Source organism: Pinus tabuliformis, chromosome 6 (assembly GCF_031772625.1).
Source record: "Pinus tabuliformis cultivar Carrire ecotype Pingquan chromosome 6, CPIR1, whole genome shotgun sequence".
NCBI classification, from domain to species: domain Eukaryota; kingdom Viridiplantae; phylum Streptophyta; class Pinopsida; order Pinales; family Pinaceae; genus Pinus; species Pinus tabuliformis.
The window spans coordinates 979,149,734-979,160,706 of NC_142292.1; the positions used below are offsets into that span (position 1 = coordinate 979,149,734).

A 10,973-nucleotide genomic window follows, 5' to 3' on the forward strand; every position below is an offset into this window, starting at 1 on the left:
TTCAGAGTTTCAACCTTCCACCTCAAGTGATAGATTGGTTATTGTTCATAGCACCCCTCAAGTACAAACTGGTTTTGAACAACCAATTGTTGAAGTTCCACAAGTTGCTGACGACATTCCAGTAGATCAGGTAGTTCAAGAGTTACCAAGAATTTTTGAACAACAAGTTGAACCACATACTTCTCAAGAAGATGATGGCACAACATTAAGAAGATCTACTAGACCAAAGAGATCAGCAATTCCTGATGATTATGTTGTGTATCTGCAAGAATCTGACTACAACATTGGAGCCGAAAATGATCCCGAGTCCTTTTCACAAGCCATGAGTTGCAAAGAATCAAAATTATGGTACGATGCCATGAAGGAAGAGATGAATTCTATAAAGAGTAACGAAGTCTGGGATCTTGTTGAGTTTCCTAATGGTGCAAAAGCCATTGGATGTAAATGGGTCTTTAAGACAAAGAAATACTCATTGGGCAACATTAAGAGATACAAGGCAAGACTTGTTGCTAAGGGATTCACTCAGAAAGAAGGAATCGACTACACGGAGACTTTTTCTCCTGTATCTAAGAAAGATTCCTTGCGCGTTATTATGGCATTAGTAGCCCATTTTGACTTGGAGTTGCAACAAATGGATGTGAAAACAACATTTCTTAATGGAGATCTAGAGGAGGAGGTTTACATGAAACAACCTGAAGGATTCCCCTCTAGTGATGGTGAGCAATTGGTTTGCAAGCTCAAGAAGTCATTATACGGTTTAAAACAAGCATCCCACCAATGGTATTTGAAATTCCATAATGTAATTTCTTCTTTCGGTTTTGTAGAAAACATTATGGATCAATGTATATACCTGAAAGTTAGTGGAAGTAAAATTTGTTTTCTCATTTTATATGTGGATGACATTTTGCTAGCAACCAATGATAAGGGTTTGTTACATGAGGTGAAACAATTCCTCTCTAAAAATTTTGATATGAAGGATATGGGTGAGGCATCTTATGTCATTGGCATTAAGATCCATAGAGACATATTTCGAGGCATCTTGGGTATGTCACAGGAAACCTATATTAATAAAAATTTAGAGAGATTTTGGATGAAGGATTGTTCACCAAGTGTAGCTCCCATTGTGAAGGGTGATAGGTTCAATTTGAACCAATGCCCGAAGAATGACTTTGAAAGGGAACAAATGAAGAACATTCCATATGCTTCTGCTGTCGGAAGCCTAATGTATGCTCAAGTCTGCACAAGACCTGACATTGCATTTATTGTGGGAATGTTGGGACGATATTAGAGTGATCCAGGTTTAGACCACTGGAGAGATGCAAAGAAAGTAATGAGGTACCTTCAAGGAACCAAAGACTACATGCTTATGTATAGACGGACGGACACTTTGGAAGTAATTGGCTACTCAGATTCTGACTTTGCTGGATGTGTTGATTCACACAAATCAACATCAGGATACATTTTTATGATGGTCGGTGGAGCTGTATCATGGAGGAGTGCCAAGCAGACCTTGATTGCCACTTCCACTATGGAAGCCGAGTTCGTCTCCTGTTTTGAGGCTACTTTACATGGTGTATGGCTTAAGAGTTTCATTTTTGGGCTTAGAATTATGGATTCTATCTCTAAGCCATTGAGAATATATTGTGATAATTCAGCTGCTGTTTTTATGGCTAAAAACAACAAAAGTGGGAGTCGAAATAAACACATCGACATTAAGTATTTAGCTGTAAGGGAACGTGTTAAAGAAAAGAAAGTGGTCATTGAACACGTCAGCACTGAGTTGATGATTGCTGATCCTTTGACTAAGGGCATGCCACCATTTAAATTCAAGGATCATGTAATGAATATGGGACTTGGTTCTATTATGTAGTTTCTCATTGTATGGACAATGTTATTTTAATGAAATTCTTAATTATTGTGATGTTTTTCTCATATTTATGTGCACCTTAAGTTGATTTGAGAAAATTCATTTAAGAAGGACCAAGAATAAACATAAGGTTTATTCATTAAGAAATTGTTGCCACATAAATTATAATAAGAATAAATACATAGTAATACATGGAAGATAATACTCATCATTAGAGGACTTATCGCCATGATTCATGTATCTATTACTTAATACAGATTATCAATGGGTTTTAAGATGAGACATTAAGATTGGAAGTATGGACCAAGTGGGAGAATGTTAAGCTCCTTTAATTTTTCCCAACTGCTGCCTACAATTACGGAAGTGAACTGCAGTCATTTCCTTAATTTCTGGAAACCAACTGCAGTAATTTCCTTAAATTACGGAAATCAACTCCAGTTAATTAATTTCTTGTTGGGAGCTTCTGAAGTGGTCCATTACTTCATCTGGAGTTCTCTACCATGATATGTGGAACACCTGACACATAGCCAACAGAAGCTTGATGGAAGCTTGGCTATATATATTTCTGTTTGGTCCCCAAGCTTGCATCTCAATCCCCTTCAGTTTTACACCATCAAGTTGAGAGAGCAGAGCTTGGAAGTGCCTTCAGATTTTCTGTAGTGATTTTTCCTATCTCCATTACGTTTCACAGCTTGATGAACGGGAGCGCTCTCTATTTGGGCATTTATCTCTCCTCATAACAGTTTTGCGATTGTCTTCCCATTTGTTGTCTCTATTATCATGCAATTGCGGCCTCGGGTAGTCTGTTCAGGATTTCCACTCCCATCTTTGGAGATATAACGCCCAATTTTTTTTGGAATTCATTTATTAAAGAGATCGCAGGGTTCAGCTTCGTATGTGGAGGTTTACCACCAGTTTATTAAAAGTTTCCCTAATTAGATACCCACTTCAATCACATTAACGTTTTTGTAAAGCTATTCCAAATTGGGCTTCTTATTAGTAAATTCATTAATCTTTGTTTTCGAGAGAAAGGGTATTTCAAGATAAGAGAACAACGACGCTTCTGAGAAAGTACCGACGCATACAGGAATTGGTCGCATTTCAATCAAGCTATTTTTCTAGCGTTTGAGGCCGAGACGAAACTGATGGCTCGGCCTCTCTTCTTGTCAGTAATTTAACCAGATTTCAAAACAATTTGAAAGGAAAGCTACTACCAGTTTTGATCAAGCCAACACATCAGAAAATAAGAAGGGAAGGGACTGCTACGTTTGAGGCATCAGAGTGTGTTTAACATCAATGGGTGGAGGTATTTTTCTTGGGCATTAAGTTTTAATTCCGCATTAAGAATCATTGTTTAGTCTATCAATCCTTCCAAAGTTTATCAACAAATTTACCAGTGATATCATGGAAGAATCGCAGGTCCCATCCATCGCACAGTTTCAAATTCATCTTGGCAACGAAACCAGGGGCAACGGTGTCACAGTACTGGAGAAAGTAGGCAATCACATTGATGCCCTCATCCCATGTGTCACCCCTGTTGATCTTAGACTAGTGCGATGGGGCAAGCCCCGCGGTGAGGTGAATATAATCCGCAATGCCTTCAATCAACCCTAACGGTGCACCGCCCATGCCATCCCACTACCAAACGCGGGTCACCTCATGGTACAGAACACCAGTGATCTCAGTCTTTACGTCGCCTTGGTAACTGGCAACGTACTCGGCGCTCAAATGGATTTCATCGTTGCTCTCGTAGGAAATCGGGCTCGTGTTGTCCACAAACAGAGTGATCCCCTCCACGTTCTTCCTGTCGGTGGATGATTTCAAGTTGAAGCTCTGCCAGATGAATTGGGTGGCGTTGCTCATTATCTGTCGGGCCTTGGCACTCCCTATCTCGTTGTCAAATCTCGTCTCACTGTCGCTACCCTCGATGGTGTTGTGGACCACGAAGTGCAAGGCGTGGCTGTCTTGTGCGGCCATTGCCACAAGAAGTAGCGCAACACAGGTGGCTGTTGCCATATTAAGGGAGACCAGAGTAAAAACATTGGATCTTTAAGCATTTAAAGGAAATCTCAAACAAAAGAAAAACACTAACCATTTGAGAGAAAAAGAGGTCGATTCCCAAAAATTAAAGGCAGTGAGAACGTATATCTTACACCACCTTGTTTCTCTGAAATATGTAGAAAGCAAATTTAAAAGTGTAGGCAAATAGAGAAAACTCACAATACTAGTAGGTTTCGTAGGGCTAGATGCAAGCCCTGGACCGAGAAATACAAAATATTTATTGGAAATAAAGCAAAGGCTTCTGTGGAAAATCTATGGATCTCGTGCCTACCAAGCTTGAATTTGATTTTTCAAATAATAAAGGTCGGTGAAGTACCTGCAATATATTCATGGGTAAAGATCAACAAGATGAATGGTGACACAAATCAAGATTCACTTAACAGTTAAAGCAATGGAATCTAATGATTAAAAAACTTTCAATCATATAACAGTGAATCTAAAGGTACAAAATAGTACAGAGTAACAACTAGGGGAGTTCTTCCCAAAAAAAAGCCTTACCACCTAATAATTTAAACCAAAAAACACTAAAATAGTATATATATATATATATATAAACCAGAAAACAAAAACAAACATAAAAGTGGGATAGAGCAATACCAATATATTACCACTCCGTCCATATAATTGACTTAATAACCATCGCACAGCTGCACTCGGACTGTGTAATCTTCCTAACCTAAAAATATTCAATGTTCAATGTGTTAGAGAAACAGACTGTGTAATCTTCCTAACCCAAAAAAATTCAACGTTCAATGTGTTAGAGAAACTAATCTTCCACCACTATTCCCACTCACAAAAGCTTCATATGTCTCTATTTCTTTACTCATATGTCTCTATTTCTTTACTCATTGTGCTTGCCTAAAGAACCTTAATATAGTTCCATTTATATGTGAATTATAGATACACATATTTATGTAATATAACAATATACATATATTTATATAATATTATAAAGAGTGAAAGTTGTGTTTAATTCTTATTTTCCAATTAAAAAATGGAATTTTTAACATTTAATTACTAATAAATTATATATATATATATATATATATATATATATATATATATATATATATATATAGATATAGATTAGTAATTATATATATATATCTATATATATATATATATAAAATGTTATTATTATTTAAAATTAGATACTACAAATTTTATATTATTAGTTTATTTAAAAGGAAACCAAATTATTTGCATGAATTTAGAATTTAGAAATTGCTAAGATCTTATTTATGTATCTATAAACTTATAAAAACAAGATGGTTGTGTCAAACTTTGACATACATTAATATCAGAAGACAAGAAAGACTATTAGTGCTATAAGCAAAAAACTAGTGAGTCATAACAATTATTGGGCAAAATCTCCATGCATTTGTGCTGACAAGTAACTAACCTTATCCAAGGAGAAGGATATGTTAGTTGATCCCATGGCTAGAATGGAAACTTGTGGTCTACACTATCATTTTTTCCTCCATCTCTACCAATCTAATAGAATTCTCCGGTTGAGTCCTCCTATGCCTCTTTATATCACCTACAATATTCAAATGATGTTTAATTTTATGTCGGCTTCATGCCATGATCAATGAAGTGATGGGAGCACATGCAGTACACTAAGTATACTGGGAGTCACAAACCCCTTTTGTGTGAGCTAACATCATATCAAGTTGCTACGGAATGCCCACTCCTAGACAATATATACAAATATAATATAAAAATTTAAAAGTTTTAGTATTTAATTATGAAATAAATTATATGATCTATATAAATATAAAATATCATTATTTTTATAATATTAATTTGTCAATTGGAGTTATTTCGAGTGGTTGACTAATGATTGTTATCTTCTTCACCTAGGTTCAAATCTCAGCAAGTGAGATGGCAAACCATACTTGCCTTAATAAATATTGTTGTAATGGTTAGTGCCTATAAATATTGTTGTATTGGCTTTTTGCCTTGTGAACTCATAAGTACAAACCCCACTCTAGCCCTTAGGCTTAGAGAGAAGCTACTTTCTTTTAAAAAAAAAATAAGAAAAAAAATAATAGTGATCTTCTCTACCCATATTCAATTCTTTCAAATAACATTTTAAGTTCCAATTTTAATAAATCAATTACTTTCTCTTTACCAACAAAAACACCAAAATATAATTTTAAATATAAAATACCTTAAATTTAACCAGGTATATTTCAATATATATTCTCATTAACACTATAATTTCCATTAGTTAATACTTACGACTTATAACAAAACAAACAAAAATAAAATAAAACTTTTTATTCAAAATGTTGAAAAAAATACAAATTTTAAAAAAAATGAATTAAAAAAAATCACTTATTCACAAATAAAGAAATTAGATACATTTATGTGATTTGATCATAATTTTAAAATTGAATTAAATTAGTAGATATGTATTAATTAAAATAATACAATTTTTGTCAAGTCTTATTAATACAATTGGCTTTGTTAGCAGAGCGATTTAGGATTGAACTTCACGGAGGTTGTTGCACGAGACACTCTAAAATTCAGTCAGCTTAGGGTGAGTGTGACCTAGACGGGGTGCGATTCTAGGTGATTTTGACGACTTAGATGCCCTTGGATTGCGATCTAGTCAAATCCCGATAAACACATATCAATTGATTAAAAAATATACATTATATGAAATAAAAATTTTAAAAATCAAAATAAATTTATTTAAATATTATTACTAAATTATAAATATATATAGAATCTTTTATAAAATTTATATTTAAATATTATTACAAAATTATAAATAAATATAAAATAATTTATAAAATTTATATTTTTATATAAGAATATTATAGTTAAATACATAATTTTGGTTTTAGTTTAAACTTGTATTTGTATGTTTTTTTTTTTTTTTTTTCTAGTTTAGACTAACCTAAGTACCCACGGGGGATTTGAACCGGTGACCTATCGCAAGGAGTGCCTTAACAGCGCACCCATTCACCGTCAATCCAAAGCCCCGTGGGCAACTTGTATTTGTATGTTAATGTAGATATTAATTTATGTTTATAATTAAAACGATGTTAAAAGATTAATCTTATAAAGCAACACATAAACTATATATATTATGATTTATGTTGGAAAATCTTAATTAGAGAAAAAATAATCTAATAATAAATCTATTATTTTTTGAGTTAAATGTACCTAACTCTACCAATAAACTTAACATCGTCCGAGTGAACCCTCCGCTAAACTCTAATATATTAGACTATTTTTTTTAAATTTTAATTACATGTAATATTAAACCATAACCTAATTTTTTTTTTACTCTTTCACTAAATCAAATTTAACGAACAATTAAATAAAAATCATATTAAATGTATCATCATATTTTAAATTAGGAAGAGGCCATCATTGTACTCTATACATACAATTGTGAAAAAGTCCTGATTATTGTTATAAATTACAAAATTCATGCAAATAAAAAACATGATGCGTGCTTGGCTTATGCACTCCTTAGGATAAGGATTATGGTGACAGTGGACAAGTATAAATCCATCATGTGAAGTCATATTTCTCATTTTGTTAAGTGTTTTTTAAATTTACAATGTGTCTTTTGAACTTTTGGAAGAGGAGTAATAATTGCAAAGCGATCTGGTCTGCCTAATTTTGGGATGTGGATATGGCATGTGGTTGGTTTATCTTCTATAAACTTAATTGAAATATAAAATATTTAAATATTATTAAAATTTATTAAATAAAGAATTGAATATAGTATAAATTATATTATATTATTAAATATAAGATTTAATAATAAATTATTTATTTAAAATATTTAAATAAAATTATAAAATTTATATTTAAAATAAAATTTTAAATATATATAAAATAATATATAAATTAATATTTTAGAAATATATAATTAAATATATATTATTTGGTTAATTTTTAAAATGTTATGAGATAAGAGAGTTTGTTATCCGTGTGAAATATAAATTTTATAAAAAAAATCATCATCATTATTTTAAATATAAAAATAAAATATTAAAAAAAATCAAATATCTTAAATAATCTCACTTTCTTAAAATCTCATAAATCATATAAATCTTATAAAATATATATATATGATAAGATCTTATAAAATATATATATATATATATATATGATAAGATCTTGAAAATGTGTTCATTTATAAATAGTAAAGTGAACCTATCCCAAATTCATGTGTCGCATCTAATCGACAACCAACCTTTGACATTTAATAAGATAATGCATACCACTTTGTCATCTTTTGGTTCTTTATCTTTCTTACTTTTTGGAAACAAATCTTTATCATTTTGGAACGTGTGCATGGCACATGGCAAAGAGTTGGTTATCTTCTTTAAACATTCGGGAAGAGTGAAGTACTTTAAATATTAAAAGTTCTATTGTTTGGTTAAGAAATTTGAATGAAACATTGATATGGAAGTAGGTATGTTATTCTAATAAAAGGCTAAAATCAAATGAGCAAACACCTTAAAAACAAGTTCTCAAAAACCAGCATCAACTAAATTAGCCTTCACAAACATTGGTTTGACATGGACTTTGGCAATGACCATGAAATTGTTATCAAGTTGATTAAATTATTAATCAATAACCAGGAAGATAAGATAAGTAATATTGGTAAAACATATGTATTGGTTTACAAATGATCAATTATAATTTCTCTAATTTAAAAGTAATAATTAAATTACGAAAATTATATAATAATTAAATTATATTTTTTTTAAGAAAATATTTAGATAGATTTACAAAAATTTGGCAATGACCCATGACATTGCTATCAAGTTGATTAATTCATTAATCAATAACAAGGAGAATAAGATAAGTAACATTGGTAAAACATATGTATTTTGAATGTTGCTTACAAATGATCAAATTAATTTCTCTAATTTAAAAATAATAATTAAACTATGAAAATTATATAATAATTATATCATGTGTTTTTTGGAGAAAATATTTATGTAGATTCACCTAAAAAATTTGGCAATGACCTGTGACATTGCTATCAAGTTGATTAATTCATTAATCAATAACAAGGAGGATAAGATAAGTAACATTGGTAAAACATATGTATTTTGAATGTTGCTTACAAATGATCAATTATAATTTCTCTAATTTAAAAGTAATAGTTAAACTATGAAAATTATATAATAATTAAATCGTGTTTTTTTTGGAGAAAATATTTAGGTAGATTCACCTAAAAATTTTGGCAATGACCCATGACATTGCTATCAAGTTGATTAATTCATTAATCAATAACATGGAGGATAAGATAAGTAACATTGGTAAAACATATGTATTTTGAATGTTGCTTACAAATGATCAAATTAATTTCTCTAATTTAAAAATAATAATTAAACTATGAAAATTATATAATAATTATATCATGTGTTTTTTGGAGAAAATATTTATGTAGATTCACCTAAAAAATTTGGCAATGACCTGTGACATTGCTATCAAGTTGATTAATTCATTAATCAATAACAAGGAGGATAAGATAAGTAACATTGGTAAAACATATGTATTTTGAATGTTGCTTACAAATGATCAATTATAATTTCTCTAATCTAAAAGTAATAGTTAAACTATGAAAATTATATAATAATTAAATCGTGTTTTTTTTGGAGAAAATATTTAGGTAGATTCACCTAAAAATTTTGGCAATGACCCATGACATTGCTATCAAGTTGATTAATTCATTAATCAATAACATGGAGGATAAGATAAGTAACATTGGTAAAACATATGTATTTTGAATGTTGCTTACAAATGATCAATTATAATTTCTCTAATTTAAAAGTAATAATTAAACTATGAAAATTATATAATAATTAAATCATGTGTTTTTTTGAGAAAATATTTAGGTAGATTCACCTGAAAAATTTGGCAATGACCCATGACATTGCTATCAAGTTGATTAATTCATTAATCAATAACAAGGAGGATAAGATAAGTAACATTGGTAAAACATATATATTTTGAATGTTGCTTACAAATGATCAATTATAATTTCTCTAATTTAAAAGTAATAATTAAACTATGAAAATTATATAATAATTAAATTTTCAATGACCCATGACATTGCTATCAAGTTGATTAATTCATTAATCAATAACAAGGAGGATAAGATAAGTAACATGGGTAAACATATATATTTTGAATGTTGCTTACAAATGATCAATTATAATTTCTCTAATTTAAAAGTAATAATTAAACTATGAAAATTATATAATAATTAAATCATGTTTTTTTTTTAGAAAAAAATTAGGTAGATTCACTTAAAAATCTTATTGGCAGATTATCAGAGCCTAACCTCAAGGGCATAAAGGAGAATTGACCCCGTGACCTCTTATTAGTGAGGTGATTTAACTTCGGGAACTCAACCAATTAAGCCAACCCTCAAGACTCATAATTAAACCATATTAAATTAAAGAATTATAAAGTTTTTTTTTTTTTTTAATGGTGAATATTGGTTAGAGTAATATGGGCAAGGCCCTATATCAAACCTAGTGACTACCACTCTAACACCAAAAACAAAAAAATTATAATATAATTACCAATACCAAATAATAAAGGTAAAGGATATAATATATAGTTAGAGTGAGGCATCATATTATTATTCCCCAATGGGGTTGATCGTCGACATAAACATTCCAACATCAGAGTAATCCTCACTCCGACAGAAACACTAAACCACATTTCTATTTAATCCTTGTGTTAACCCGCAACACGCATGTCCACCCCATGAAATGACTTTTGATGGTCCTTGTTAAGCGGTATGGGCCCTCTCCGCTAATTCGCATGGCAAGAGTGGGTATGTGGTATAGTAACTCACTTGGTTCAACACACTCAATTAAATGCCCAACCTCTAAGCTCTACCTTTACATGCACTCCGGTATTGTCACACTACCTCATTCCTTTTGTCCCTGCAAATATGGAGACCTCCTCTCATGGCGGATTAGACATCGATTGAGATCTTCTTGATTGGCGAATTTGGCTCATTAATGTTTTCATCATGTGCTCTTGTTTG

At 30.9% G+C, this 10,973-nt stretch overlaps 1 protein-coding gene across 1 annotated transcript; it reads right to left on the minus strand.

Moving 5' to 3' along the window:
• Positions 1-3,505: 3,505 nt before the first annotated feature.
• Positions 3,506-3,844, minus strand: LOC149262269 (uncharacterized). The gene has a single exon (XM_089376445.1). It carries the CDS (start codon positions 3,842-3,844, stop codon positions 3,506-3,508), a length of 339 nt encoding a protein of 112 aa, XP_089232571.1.
• Between the last annotated feature and the right edge of the window lie 7,129 nt (positions 3,845-10,973).

What these genes read in the sequence shown, in the direction of transcription:
- LOC149262269 (XM_089376445.1), bottom strand. Translation starts at nt 3,844, where the DNA reads ATGGCCGCACAAGACAGCCACGCCTTGCACTTCGTGGTCCACAACACC.